Source organism: Urocampus carinirostris, chromosome 11 (genome assembly GCF_059441175.1).
Source record: "Urocampus carinirostris isolate Australia breed hairy pipefish chromosome 11, RoL_Ucar_1.0, whole genome shotgun sequence".
Classification (NCBI taxonomy): Eukaryota; Metazoa; Chordata; class Actinopteri; order Syngnathiformes; family Syngnathidae; genus Urocampus; species Urocampus carinirostris.
In genome coordinates this window covers 23,682,267-23,698,024 of record NC_142359.1, presented here as the reverse complement: position 1 = coordinate 23,698,024, position 15,758 = coordinate 23,682,267, and the positions used below count along the sequence as shown (strand labels likewise).

The 15,758-nt window shown below is 40.1% G+C and overlaps 1 protein-coding gene across 1 annotated transcript; it reads right to left on the bottom strand.

Annotated features, from left to right (window-relative positions):
- Nucleotides 1–5,884: 5,884 nt before the first annotated feature.
- il22 (interleukin 22) lies at nucleotides 5,885–15,318 on the bottom strand. Its single transcript, XM_088347443.1, has 6 exons — nucleotides 15,253–15,318; nucleotides 11,548–11,769; nucleotides 10,148–10,210; nucleotides 9,920–10,075; nucleotides 9,775–9,834; nucleotides 5,885–5,977 (listed from the first exon to the last, which is right to left on the bottom strand). The coding sequence occupies exons 1-6, from the start codon at nucleotides 15,316–15,318 to the stop codon at nucleotides 5,885–5,887; spliced, it is 660 nt and encodes a 219-aa protein (XP_088203569.1).
- Between the last annotated feature and the right edge of the window lie 440 nt (nucleotides 15,319–15,758).

Genomic DNA, 15,758 nt, shown 5'->3' with positions numbered 1-15,758 from the left:
CTAGAGCAGTTTAAACGGAAAATGTTAGGTGCCTCGGACACCACTGCTAGCGTGGGTTGTAGCGAACCTGCTAGTCCGGTTAGCATTAGCCCTAAACGGCATGCTAATCGCGGTGAGCCAATTCAGACGCATAACAAGTTCAGCCCCCTAGCTAGTCCCACTCCACCCGGTCTACTGGCTCCCGCACCCTAGTTATAGGTGACTCCATCACCCGTAACATAAAGCTTAGCACCCCAGCCACGGTTATGTGTATTTCTGGGGCCAGAGCACCCGACATTGAGGCTAATTTGAGGGAGCTGACGAGCAAACCTAGACACCAGGACAGGGCTAGCTACACCGATATAGTCATTCACGTCGGCTCCAATGATACTAGAATGAGACAATCTGAGATTACAAAGAAAAATATTGCTAGGACCTGTAATCTCGCCAGAAAGATGAGTCGGCATCGAGTAATTGTCTCTGGCCCCTTGCCTGCGAGAGGCAATGATGAGAGGTTTAGCAGACTAGTCTCGCTTAACCGATGGCTGGCAAGTTTTTGCAATCAGAAGGGATTTAGGTTTGTGGATAACTGGCCTGCTTTCTGGGGCCGACCTGACCTGCTGAGGAGAGACGGCCTTCACCCTAACTGGGAAGGTGCTCTCACTCTTTCTAAAAATATAGATTACTGTTTAAGCCTTCCATGACAGGATACACTAGTGCAGGCCAGGTCACAGGTGATTAGTGAACCTGTTACCATGGGTGTGGAGTCTGTAACGCTAGAGCTAACTAGCGCTATGCTAGATTCATGCAATTCACATAGTTTTTGTAGTTTAGAGTGTTCTACTGACTGCACCATACACCCTGATTTATACTATTCTATAGCATCTTCTTCTGTGCCTCTTACCTCTGTTTCTCCCTTGTTAGGTGAGGAGGGAGAAGAAATAACATTATTTTCTACCAATAGTCATCCTGCTACTCCACCGGTCAACAATATTCCTGTGGTATGGAATTCGGGCCGCATCTGCCGTCATGCAAGGCACAAGACCCGGGACCGGCAGTCGAATCCTGTGGTGGTTACCACCAAGGTGCAAAACTCGCGAAAGGTTTCAGCTCAGTCCACAGTGCTGAAGCTTGGCCTTCTTAATATTAGATCACTAGCCTCCAAAGCTTTACTTGTTAATGACCTTATTAATGAACACAATCTTAACCTTATTGGCCTTTGTGAGACCTGGTTGAAACCAAATGAGTTTGTAGTGTTAAATGAGGCTTCTCCCCCTAACTTTGTGAGTGCGCACTTGGCACGACCATGCAAAAAAGGTGGAGGTGTTGCTCTTATATCGGAAAATAGGTTGAAATTTACTTCTAATACCCCTACTAGTTTTAAAACGTTTGAAGCACTTGTTATGAGGTCCTTAATGTCAACACCAATTTATGTAGTTGTTGTGTATCGCCCACCTGGACCATACTCAAATTTTTTGGAAGAATTTTCTGATTTGTTAACAGACTTAGTTACGTATGCGGATAATGTTGTAATTATTGGTGATTTTAATGTTCACATAAACTCCCCATCAAATTCACTTGCAATTGCATTTAAGTCACTGATGGATACATTTGGTTTCAATCAAATAGTTGATGTGCCAACTCATAAAGATGGGAACACTCTAGATCTTGTCCTGACCCGTGGCGTAGTAGCCTCAAATGTTACAGTGTTACCGTATCCTAATGTCATCTCTGATCACTATTTTGTTAAATGTGAGGTGTTGTTTAATGTTTACTGTGATAAGGAAAATATAGGCTTTAGCAGTCGCAATATCCGCCCTAAAACGGTGTTAGCCTTAAAAGAATTATTACCTACGGTAACTGCAGCCTTCCCTTCGTACACTGGGTCTGTTGACTCACTTACAAACAACTTCAATACTGCTTTGGTAAATGTTCTTGATTCTGTGGCGCCCCTAAAGTATAAATTCCGACCCAAGAAGAATACACCTTGGTTTACTGAAGAAACTAGGTTACTCAAACAAAGTTGCAGAAAAATTGAACGAAAATGGCGCACTACTAAGCTGGAGGTTTTTCGACTGGCCTGGTGTGACAGTTTGCTGAAATATAAAGTAGCTCTTGCCTCAGCTAAAGCTTCGTATTTCTCTAAGATTATTGTTGAACATAAGAATAATCCAAAATTTTTATTTGACACAGTGGCAAAACTTACCAGACAACAACTTAACCCAAATGGTTGCACTCATTCTGCTAATGACATTATGGAATTTTTTAATAAAAAGATTCAACTAATCAGGAATGAAATTTTAAAAGAACGCTCTGTTTCCTCCTCCTATATCAAAGATGTGGAGGTGCTAGGTATGGACCGTGTCAGCGGTTTTTTAGAAACATTCTCCAGTTTCAATGAATTGTCCCTTGATAATCTAACACAGATGGTCAGTAGGGCCAAACAAACTACGTGCCTGCTTGATCCGTTTCCAGCTTCACTGGTGAAGGATCTGTTTGAGATCTTAGGACCATCAGTTTTAAATATTATTAATATATCGCTATCCTCGGGTATTGTTCCTGTAGCCTTCAAGTCTGCCGTCATTAAACCCACGCTTAAGCGACCTAACCTTGACCCAGAAAGCCTAGGTAATTATAGGCCAGTGTCAAATCTGCCATTTCTTGCGAAATTACTTGAAAAGGTCGTTGCACAGCAGCTAAATGACTTCATGTCAGAAAATAACCTTTTTGAAACTGTCCAGTCAGCATTTAGAGCAAATCATTCTACTGAGACAGCCCTTGCAAAAGTAACCAATGATCTCCTTTTAACAATAGATTCTGGTGCCTCATCAATGTTACTGCTGCTGGATCTCAGCGCTGCTTTTGATACGGTCGACCACAACATATTATTGATTCGTCTAGAACGCATTGGTATCTCAGGAACTGTACTCTCGTGGTTTAGGTCCTACCTGTCAGACAGGATGCAATGTGTTAACTATGGCAATATGACCTCTAAACAATCTAATGTCCCTTGTGGTGTTCCTCAAGGCTCTGTACTTGGCCCCCTTCTTTTTAGTATTTATATGATCCCGCTTGGTGACATTATCCGCAAGTATAATATTAGTTTCCATTGCTATGCAGATGACACTCAACTGTATGTGCCACTGGAAAAAACTGGACATTTAAGTTTTAGAAATCTGGAGGATTGCCTTACTGAGATTCAAAGATGGATGTCAAATAATTTTTTACGCCTTAACCCAGAAAAAACTGAAATGTTGATTATTGGTCCAGCTCACTGTCGTTATTTGTTTTCAAACATTACCCTGAACCTAGACAAATGTAATATCACCCATAGTGACTCGGTCAAAAATCTAGGTGTTATATTTGATCCTAATCTGTCGTTTCAGTTACATGTGAAAAATATTACTAGAATAGCTTTCTACCACCTCCGTAATATTGCGAAGATTCGTTCAATGCTGTCCCAATCAGATGCAGAGATTTTGATTCATGCGTTTATTACTTCTCGGCTTGATTACTGTAATGTATTGCTTTCTGGTCTCCCGATGTCTAGCATTAAAAGTTTGCAGCTGGTTCAGAATGCGGCAGCTAGACTTTTGACTAAGACTAAAAAGTTTGAGCATATTACACCTGTATTGGCCAACTTGCACTGGCTCCCAGTCCACTTAAGATGTGACTTTAAGGTTCTCTTATTAACATATAAATGTTTGCATGGGCTTGCACCCTCTTATCTCTCTGATTTGATTTCCCCCTATGTTCCTGCACGGAGTCTGCGCTCGGAAAATGCCGGTCTACTTGTGATTCCGAGAGCCAAGAAGTCTGCGGGCTCGAGAGCGTTCTCCATCCGGGCCCCGGTGTTGTGGAATGCCCTGCCTCTGGAGATAAGATCTGCAACCTCAACGGAAGTTTTTAAATTGAGGCTTAAGACACACTTCTATTCCAAAGCATATGATTGATGCCCACCTCGTATTCTGTTTTGTCCTGTCTTTTTCTGAGGCCTGCCTGGCTGATACGAAGGAGAAGGATGATTTGGGATGGGTCAGCGGACCGGGGTCTGACCTGCAGCATGTCAACCCCTGCATTTACCAGCTGGCGTCGTCGTTGATGTCATGCTCTTTCCGGACATTTTCAACATCTTACCTAGTGTTTACTATTCTGTGTACAGTAATGCTAATTGTAATTCACCCTGTTCAATCCTGGAAGGGGGATTACCACATGTGAGGTCCTTTCTCAAGGTTTCTCTTTTCTCCTCACACTGAGGTTTTTGAGTTTTTCCTTGCCCGCATGCTGGTTTGCTAGTTTAAGATCAGGTAATTGTGTAATTTTGTAACTGTAATCCTGTGCAGTCCTTTGAGACATTTTTGTGATTAAGGGCTATATAAATAAATTTGACTTGACTTGACTTGACTTGACTATAACACCTTAATATGTTTTTGGGTGAACCATTCCATTGTAGCTTTTGCTTTATGTTTTGGATCATCATCTTGTTGGAAGACAAATCTCTGTCCCGGTCTCAGGTCTTTTGCAGACTCCATCAGGTTTTCTTCCAGAATGGTCCAGTATTTGGCTCCATCATTCTTCCCATCAATCTTAACCATCTTAGCTGTCTCTGCTGAAGAAAAGCAGGGCCAAACCATGATGCTGCCACCACCATGTTTGACTGTAGAGGGTGATGAGATGTGCTGCTTTTATGCCAAACGTAGCGTCTTAATTTATGTTAAATGCTGTCTTATCCATCTCATCTCATCTCATTAGCTGCACCACTTATCCTCAGTAGGGTCGCGGGGGTGCTTGGAGCCCATCCCAGCAATCATCGGGCAGTGGGCAGGGGACACCCTGAACTGGTTGCCAGCCAATCACAGGGCACACAGGGACAGACAACTCGCTCGCTCATTCACACCTAGGGACAATTTGGACCGCCCAATCCACCTGAAATGCATGTCTTTGGAATGTGGGAGGAAACCGGAGTGCCCAGAGGAAACCCACGCAAGCACGGGGAGAACATACAAACTCCGCACAGTAAGTGCGGTAGCTGGATTTGAACCCACACAGGAGGTTCCCAAGACCTTAGAACTGTGCCCCTGTCTTATCCATTCTTCATTAAATTGCAGGCTTTTGTTCAAAATAACTTTCCTCTATTAATTTCAACATTCATTAAACCTAGAACTAGTCCCGTAACTTTTCTTCCCTCTCCCTAACAACATAAAGTGCTACACTAACATCATTGCACAAGGGTTTTCTAATCATCCATTAGCATTATATCGCAATTGACAAAAAACATAGTACTATTATATGCCCTGCATACCACCCTCTTTTAACTGTACTGTGTTTAATTTGCTATTCATCACTTGCTCGCTTTCCTTTTGTTTTATTCTTGCTTTATTGTTGTGCCCTACTATATGTACAGCGACCTTGGGTGTCCTAAAAGGAGTACAATGTATTATTATTATCATTATTATTATTAGAACACTGGGGTACTGATTTATGGAAATGGAACAGTATACAAACAACATAGATATTGCATTATAAAAACAAATTATCCAGCTAAAATAGTCACCATCTTAAAAATTATGGGGTGTATTTCTAATTTGGTCCATGTTATCTTCTTTTAAAAAAGCAGCGTTTTTCCTTCAAAAGTAAGGACATTTCTAAGCAACCCTAAAATTTTTAACAGTTCACAGTAGAAATGTGCACAAAACAAACGTACATCAAATCAACTCACGAAATATAATAATTGCCGCCTCTAACAAGCTCTTGATTGGCCAAAAACTGACTTCATTTTTGAAAAAAAAAGCGAAGTTTATTGACATCTCAATGCTGTAACAAACACAATTTCCATGGTAAAGAAAAAATAAATAGTGTGTTAAAGGTTAAATAAGCCAATAAATAAAATTGTTTTTCTTGCTCATCACTGGGTGGCGCTCTCGCAGGTATCATGCAGGTATGTGAAGAGAATGTCAACCTCACTGAGGGCCTTGTTTAGTCCCCGCCCGCTGTCCATCTACAAAAAGACACCAACATTTGAAATAACTCATACAAATACAAAATGGATCAGCGGTCCAGAGCTAATGCTACACTGTTAGTATTACGCCACCACTTTTGTTTCCTTCCAAGAATATTTAGAACCCAGCTTTCGTGTCTTTTAGTGAGAAAAACTCCCTTCAAATAAACAAACTATTTATAATAATAATTCAATGTATTTGGTCCCTTAAGGGAAATTAATTTTCACAGACTGTACCAGGGGTACAGTCAGTGCTGTCACAGCAGAGCGTGCAGGAAATGATCTATTTACATCTGCTGATATTTCCAGGCGGTCTTTCATCCGATTACTAACTAGGCCCGACCCTGCTTAACTTTCTGAGATTAAGCATTCTACTAATTATTATTCTAACTGGTTAATTTGCAAAGTTTGTAAAGCAGACTTTGCGTATCATGTCAGTGATGCACGAAGATTAAAAAAAAAAAGGAAAAAAGCACGTCAGACAGTTGAACGAAAAAGAGTCTGACTCGCCTCAGTAGGATTCAAGTAACATTTAAGCTTTTACAGCAGGGGTTTGGAACCTATGGCTCAAAAGCCATTCATGGTTCTTGTCACGAGTAAATCTGGTTTCGAGACAACATTCAGCTCATGCAAATCTTTCCAATTTGAATATTTGGTCAATAATTGGACGTCAGGGTTTTTGTATGTAAAGCCAAGGCAGCACACAATCAACACAGGGTTCGGTACAGTTGCAACTACAGTTTACAGTCAAGATGTCACATTAACAGACCATGTTTTGGCTGTACGTCGCTAAGGGACCCTTTATATGGAAGCTCATGAAACTATGATTATCCCAAAGCAACAGCCAATCACCCAGAGCAATTTGATTGGGGGATCGTAGGGGTGGGCGGAGCTATGCACACAACAGGCCCAATGCAGTCTGGGACAAGCGTAAATACGTCAGTATTTTTGTGGTAATATTTTGTGACATTTTTTAAAGAAAACTTTGCTTGCACCTTGTTTTGAAACTATTATTAAAGACAAAAATAAGCCTCAACAATATTTAAGTAACAGCGGGAGGGAGACAAACTTTAAGTAGTAAATTTATATTGATATGGGACACAGGCTTTGGCATTATTATTATCTTTTACTAATTATCAAAATATCAAATGTCATCAGTGTAATAAAATGCACTAAAGAATTAGCTTTTGTCTGGAGAGCAAGTTTTGATTTTTTTTTCCCAATACATAAAAAAAAAAAGTTTATATATATATATATATATTCTGCTTCCATGGCTCTTTGGGTCAAAAACATTCCCAACCCCTGCTTTATGGCTTTGAAGACATGTATTGTATAATTTATATGTGTACATTTCACAATAAAAAAATTTTGAGCGTTATGCAATAATGACAAACTTATAAGAAATTAAATACACGCAGTCCGAAGAAAAAACATCAGTTGTTAAAAACATTTCAAACTACTGAGAATCATTAAGTACTTTTGTTACAGACTTTTCAGTTGACCAGAGAATATACTTCACGAAATACACATATTTGTTTTATTTACTGTTCTACTGCTGCGTATGGGCGTATGGGCCTGTTCTTGGTTTAAAGGGATGAAAAAATGTTTAAAAGGTTGTTTAACTGCCTCTCCCTTTTTATTTATGCATGTATGTATTTAGAGAACCAGCACTGTGCCTGATTGGTGTTAGATAGGGCTTTTTATTTATTTGTCTACGGATCCACAATATGTTCAATACAAGATGTATTTTCTGGACTGTAAGGGGCACCTAAAAACCTCAAATTGGCCAGAAATATGAATGAAACCGCGCCTTCATGATCCGTTGAGCCTAATATAGCTGAAAATACAGTGGATGAAATTAAAAATGCATCGTAACAATTAAATGATACTGCATATGTTAACTGTTCAGCCTTTGATAAACATATGGTGTTTTTCAAGTGTCCTCTTGTGGTTAACATATCAATTATCCAAAAATGCTTGTTAGATTTCAAACAGTAATGAAAGGGGTTTTTATAATAACCAAATGAAACAATATTATCCAATTTTCAGTGCTCTGTCAATCACTTGAGAGTGTTTCATCTAATCATTGGTATTTTTTTTAATTGTGTAAGTTTAATCAAGTGGATATGAATTATGTTTAGGTCTCAATCATTTGAACCAGTGTGAGGTCACTGTTCTGCCTTTGAGAAACGTAAAGAGTGGTCTTGGAGCACCCCTTTTTGATTAAAATGCTAATTGCCTGTTGCCAAAAGGGGAAAAAGAAAAAAGAAGAATTTTGACAGTAGCATAGACGCTGACTTTGGGATGCTCGTTGTACATTATTTTTGTTGTCGCACGTTGGTTACGAGCTGTCTAGCTGGTGAAAAAGAGGATCATTTGGAGTGAGGAAAGCACTGTAATCATTTATGAATGATTTAGTTTTTGTAGTAGTGAAATCAAAAATCATAATGTTAATCCTATGACATAATTTCAGACCCACCAACTGACAATAACTGAACTGGTTGCATTACTGCTACCATCATAATTCCAGAGTGAACGGTGACGACTGTCAGACACAATTGCACTTGAACATGGACTGATTTAATTATGCAGCTATTGAGTTTTTGATCGGACCATGTCTGCACTTTTACTTTTAATGTGTATATTGGGTAATCTATGGGTATTGGGTTTTTATTTATATTTATTCTGAATATTTATGGATCTTTGTATTTCCTTTTAACTGTGAATGGATGACCGGATACTCCAAATGAAGTTTCCATGTTCTTTGACAATGACAATACATTTTTTGAACTCTGAACTCTAAGCTAAGTGTATTTTTTATGCAACCCTTGCTCTTACTGTAATTTTAATTCCGTGTGCTAGTGCGCATTATATATGAAAAATAAATCGCTAAAGACTATATTTGGGGGGTGCAATCTATAATCCCTGTGAATTTCCCTGCGGGGATGAATAAAGTATCTATCTATCTATCTATCTATCTATCTATCTTATAGCAGTGTTTTTCAACCTTTTTTGAGCCAGGGCATGTTTTTTACATTGAAACATTTGGGGGCATACCACTAACCAAAAATGTTATAAAATGATACTTAACAGTATGTTTAATTACAATATAATTTATAATTCCTTCAGTTTTTACAGCACAGACACTTGACAATTACATAATATTTGCAGAAAATGATTCATAAATGTTTTATAAAAGTTTAAATTTTAAAAAGTGACATTGGATAATTTCTCACGGCACACCTGACGATCTCTCACTAGTGTGTCGTGGCACAGTGGTTGAAAATCACCGACTTATAGTACTGAAAATTAAAATATATTTAATTGTAACCATTCTTATTATCATTTGACACATTAAATCAACTTCATGTTAAATTTAAGAAAAAATACGATATTTGACTGCTTGTTTCAATGGTCGATGACAATCTATCTGCACAGCTTATCCTCAGTAGGGCCACGGGGGTGTTGGAGCCCATCCCAGCTATCTTCGGGCAGTGGGCAGGGGACACCCTGAACTGGTTGCCAGCCAGTTGCAGGGCACATGGAGACATACAAATCACTCGCTCATTCACACTTACAGACAATTAGGACCGGCCAATTAACCTAACATGCATGGTTTTGGAATATGGGAGGAAACCCAAGTGTGCGGAGGAAACCCACGCAAGCACAGGGAGAACATGCAAACTCCACACGGGGAGGTTGCGATAGATTGACTTGAACCCTGAACCTCTGGTCGATGACTAGTCGACTATTAAAACAGTTAACTTCGGCTATGCCAACAAGGACGCCAAGCTTACCTTGGATAACTTGTTGCGAAACTGCAAAGCGTGCTGGTGATCTCGGTAATGCTTCACATCCTGAAAGAGGAAGAAGTAAAAGAGGTTACAAAAGACACAGAAAGTAAAATTCATCAAGAGAGAAGCACAAGAAACAAACACTCACGCATCCGCGTTCCTTGAGGTCCTCACTGGCCTTGCTTAGGTCCACGTGCAACTGATGCATTCTGGAATGCTGGTCGCCGACGTGCACGAAAATGTTATTTACGTAAAAGTCGAGGATGTTGGCGTGCAGGCAGCAGACGCTCATGTGGTCCTGGGACTGGAAAAGAGAAGAAGCTAACGTAAGCTCAACAACGTTCAGGAGCCCAGAAACTTTGGATTTGTCGCTTACGTTCTCAGCGATCCACTCGTTCAGTTTTATGTTCGACTCTTCCGGTGTCTCCGATTTCTGAGCCTGAAAAGAAAGTTCAACATAACGTCAAAGAAATCTTATATATTTTCATGCAGTGGTGGGCTGTCAGGGCCTTCAAGACCTTCTTTGCTCAGAAATATAAGAAAAATATGATATTAATTACATTTTTTAATGAATAGTTGAAATTGCTTTTCCCATGGTTACACCACTCCAGATGTGTGCTTTCATATTGTAGCATTTTACCAATCACATTTACGCCATTACTCACAGCCAGGGTCAGGACTCTACCTGGATTTCTTCATAATCAAAATAGTGCTTTGACCAAAATCTACATGTCCCACAGTACCCGTCGACTAAGACATCCGCAGAGTGACATCCGTATCGATGAGTGGAATTGAGAAATAAATGGTGCTAAAACTGTCCAAAAGATTACATAATTTTGTTATACAGTGATACCTCTACATATAACATGAATTTATTCCTGGATTGTCTTTGAATCTGGAATTTCTTGCATCTCGAGCAAATTTTCCTTATACGAAATAACTGATAACCAATTGATTTGTTCCCTGGCTCCCAAAAGCATCCAGGTTAACCCTCAATAGCTTTAATACACATCTTCCCAATCATGAAAACACATATAAATAGTAATTGAACATGGAAATAGAGAAATAAGTTAAATAAGATGGTTGTAGAAGGACTTTAAAGCCCCAGTTTTTTTAGTGGCAACATCTGGAAATTCTGGTATCTTGGATTTTCTCTGGCCTGTCAGGCAAAACTTTAGCTCAAAAGACATCGCATTTCCTGAATTTCTTTAAGCTCAATTTGCTCAAATGTAGAGGTATCACTCTATTTAATTCATAACACATTATATGGATTGACATGTTTTCAATGCAACTGTTATGTTCCTGACTCATCTAATACATTCAATCATGGATGACAAAGGATTTTTTTTGAGCATTCCACATTTGTTCAAAAACGATGGGGAAAAAAATTATGTTCATGTTTGACTGTTTTAACAGTTGAGTGAATGCAGTTTTACACCTGAACCAATTTACCACGCTATAATTGTGGTCATGGTTTGAAATGAATAAAATATAAATACAAAATACATTTTAGCAGTGCATGGGCAAAAGGATTAGGCTACATCAGATTAAACTACATCAGATTAAATTATTAGGCTGGGCCTACTTAAAATAAGAGGATATCCTTTACTGCGCTCTAGATGCCAGAGGGATCCATTTGATTTGCATTTGTTTAAAAAAAATCATTACCTAGAGACTGTTTTCAAACAGACTCAGCATTCCCGCTTCAAAAAGTGGTAACTTTAATGGCCTCTGTGAAAATGAGTTTGACCCCCCCTGCTACATCAGGTGACTTACTTGCAACGAGATTGCCTTTGCAACCGCGTAGGTGTCCGGATTCCTGAAGACATTACTGAACGAAGGCTTGACCGGCCCTGCCTCTCCGAAGCTGATGCAGCCAATCAGGAGCAGCGGCAGAAGGCCGACGCCAAGATGGCCGACGGAGACGAGAGCGCTGGTGCAGAAGGTTTTCATGACGACGGAAAAAAATGAAATATTCGAAGGCGAGGGCCAAATGTGCTGATGATGTGACTTGAAAGTTGGCGCGGCATTTTATACACAGCGAGCCTCCGCCCCCCCTGCAATAAAATAGGACAAGCAAAAACCCCAACACACAAAGACAAACAAGGAGGTCAATTGGTTTACTGTAACCGGGAGGAAATGAAATGTCAGTCAAAAGTGTAATGGCAAATAATGCTTGTCAATAATTGAGATTCAGTGACGTCACTTCCATGTTGTTTCACGTGTATGTGTGTGAATACGTTCATGTACATACGTGTGTTTGTAAATGTCCGGTGCATGTGATATCCGTGTGTGCATGTGGTATATTATGATGCCTGTGAGTGTCTGTGTGTGTGTGTGTGCGTACAAATACGAGTTTGAGAAGGCCAAATTTTAATTGACTGTGGTAGAAATGAATGTGTGGACGAGAGAGTGTGTCCAGTCACTTAAGTGCGTTGTGAGTTTATGTGCGACCTAAGCAATACAAATGTTTGCCTTGCATAATTATTGTCAAACGTCACTAAAAATTAATGACGCCCATGATTTAAAAAAATGCGACAGAAACAAAATGGAAATAAATCCAAACAGCTTGCCAACATCATTTTTGCCGTTCAATGTGTTCCGTTACCCCCCAAGCCTGCACACAATTTAGTAATTTTATTCATATTTAGTTTCCTTTGTCTTTTATTAGTATATTTGGTATTGGAGTACTCCAAAAGTAATTGAAAGTAATCAAGTTAAAATAACCCTACCCAACCCTGTGTGTATATATATATATATATCTCAAATTTTTACACAAAATACTCCATTATGACAATGTGAATTTTTTTTTCCTTTTTTTGAATTTATTAAAAATAGAAAACTAAGAAATCACATTTACATAAGTATTCACAGCCTTTGCCGTGAAGCTCAAAATTGAGTCTTTTTTCCACTGATCATCCTTGAGATCTTTCTACAGCTTAATTGGAGTCCACCTGCAGTAAATTCAGTTGATTGGACATGATTTGGAAAGGCACACACCTGTCTATATAAGGTCCCACAGTTGAGTGTGCATGTCAGAGCACAAACACCAAGCATGAAGTCAAAAGAACTGTCAGTAGACCTGCGAGACAGGATTGTCTTGAGGCACAAATCTGAAGGATACAGAAAAAATTCTGCTGCTTTGAAGGTCCCAATGAGCACAGTGGCCTCCATTATTCGTAAATGGAAGACATTTGGAACCACCAGGACTCTTCCTAGAGCTGGCCGGCCTTCTAAACTGAGCGATCGGGGAAGAATGGCCTTAGTCAGGGAGGTGACCAAGAACCCGATGGTCACTCTGTCAGAACTCCAGCGTTCCTCTGTGGAGAGAGGAGAGCCTTCCAGAAGGACAACCATCTCTGCAGCAATCCACCAATCAGGCCTGTATGGTAGAGTGGCCAGACGAAAGCCACTCCTTAGTAAAAGGAACATGGAAGCTCGCCTGGATTTTGCCAGAAAGCACCTGAATGACTCTCAGACCATGAGAAACAAAATTCCCTGGTCTGATGAGACAAAGATTGAACTCTTTGGTGTGAATGCCAGGCGCCATGTTTGTAGGAAACCAGGCACCGCTCATCACCAGGCCAATACCATCCCTACAGTGAAGCATGGTGGTGGCAGCATCATGCTGTGGGGATGTTTTTCAGCAGCAGGAACTGGCAGACTAGTCAGGATAGAAGGAAAAATTAATGCAGCAATATACAGAGATATCCTGGATAAAAACCTGCTCCAGAGCGCTCTTGACCTCAGGCTGGGGCGAAGGTTCATTTTTCAGCAGGACAACGACCCAAAGCAGACAGCCAAGATCTCAAAAGATTGGCTTCGGCACCACTCCGTGAATGTCCTAGAGTGGCCCAGCCAGAGTCCAGACTTGAATCCGATCAAACATCTCTGGAGAGATCTGAAAATGGCTGTGCACAAACGTCTCCCATCCAACCTGATTGAGCTTGAGACTTACTGCAAAGAAGAATGGGCAAAACTGCCTAAAGATAGGTGTGCTAAACTTGTGGGATCATAGATAGATAGATAGATAGATAGATAGATAGATAGATAGATAGATAGATAGATAGATAGATAGATAGATAGATAGATAGATAGATAGATAGATAGATAGATAGATAGATAGATAGATAGATAGATAGATAGATAGATACTTTATTCATCCCCGTAGGGAAATTCACACTTCCAGCAGTCTACCCCATTGTTTATTAACAGATTAACATGATGCCCTAGGGGTGCTTGTAGCGGAGTGGATGACGTCACGCTAGTCCAAAAGTTCGACATCCCTGCGGCAGATGGAAATCTTTTCTTTGTGAAAATCCAAACGTACCTCGTGTTAGCAAGTCCGCCTCCTCTCCGATTCCCCCCGGCTTTCATGTCTCTATATAGCGGCGTTGAAGCCGGATAGTTCCGGGTAGCTCCGGGTGGCTACACGTTAGCGCCTGGAATGCTAAACGTGAGCCACGTTTCCACAAAACACAGCAACTGCGCTCTCTGTGCGCTTCGATGTTTTCCACCAGCACCCGATGATTTTATTTGGTCGTGAGTTCGCATTTACCATGATTACGGATGGTACCGAAGACTTATAACACCGCTAGCCGCTTAGCTAGCTCTGGCTCTTCTTCCACGATAGGTTCTTCATCACGCCGGCACGAGAATTCTTCAGGGCAAGGAGTTGATTCCTTGAATAAACGCATTTTTGTGCGCTAAAACCCATGTCCATAGGATAGAAGTAATCCATAGTGTAGTTGTCAAAACGGGAAGAAAAACACCGAAGATAGGAGCAGACAATAAAACAATAGGGCAGCTGCTGGAAAAAGGCAGCCGCTCGTGGCAGCGCCGCTTTGATATTCAAAAAGACTTGAGGCTGTATTTGCTGCCAAAGGTGGATCAACAAAGTATTAAGCAAAGGCTGTGAATACTTATGTCAACGTGATTTCTTCGTTTTCTATTTTTAATAAATTCCAAAAAAGTTAAAAAAAAAAACTTTTTCACATTGTCATAATGGAGTATTTTGCGTAGACTTTTGAGATAAGAGATTACATTAATACAATTTGGAATGAGGCTGTAACATAACAAAATGTGGAAAAAGTGAAGCGCTGTGAATATTTTCGGGATGCACTGTATATATGTATGTGTTTATGTATGTATCACCATATTTTTAGGCGCACCTTAAAGTCCCAAATTGGCCAGAATATTAAAGGTAATCCCTATAACCCGGGGGCCTTATAGACCGCAAAATACGGTTGATAAGATTGGAAAAGCACCAGTGGTACAGAAAACATACAAAAGGGCATCATATTTTGTCTCATTTACACGCTATTTTTACTCACAGTGCCAGAAACATATGTAAGATAATGGAGAAAAACAAAAGTTGTCCTGAAAGATATAAATAAATGCTAAGTCTGATTTATCTTCTGATACATTAGATACTGTGGAGCTGAATTAGACATGAGACTGTTCTTGGAAGTGAAATTTTACCTTTGAGGACTTGGGCGGAGTAGAGTTGAGTTGGGCCAGGTTCAAAAGGGGACATGAATAAAGCATGTCTTTTGTAATAAAATGTAATTTCAATAGTAATAGTTGAACAGAACAATGACCCGTGCATAATACAAAACAAAAAAGTCAGTGAGAGAGCAGCTTTGCTCGATCCAAACATAATGATTGCCATTGGGCTCAGGCTTAAGATCTTGCTTCTAGGCTAAAAGCGATGGACAAAGCCTTTTACCGCTTGCAAAAGGTTTGCTCGCTTCGGAGTTGTCTGGCCTTCAGTTTTTAAATCAAGACAATATATTTTGGGGTTTAACGGCTATTGGCGCGATCGGTTTGGTGCAATTTCGACCCCTCGCTGACATTTCCTACAAGAAACCGTTGATGTCGCGAACTCAAAATCTATTGGTTCAAACCAACCTTTTTCCGGAAGACTGATATTATACCTCAGGGCCTCCAAGATTTTTTCCGTGAAGGTCTCTGGGTAGATATCTGAG

Excerpts from the sequence above, each read along its gene's own strand:
- il22 (XM_088347443.1), bottom strand. The coding sequence starts at position 15,318 with ATGCTTTATTCATGTCCCCTTTTGAACCTGGCCCAACTCAACTCTACT. Across the intron at positions 11,770-15,252 it reads CTCCGCCCAAGTCCTCAAAG|CACATTTGGCCCTCGCCTTC; the intron begins GTAAAATTTCAC and ends TCACATCATCAG. Across the intron at positions 10,211-11,547 it reads CAAAGGCAATCTCGTTGCAA|GCTCAGAAATCGGAGACACC; the intron begins GTAAGTCACCTG and ends CTTTCTTTTCAG.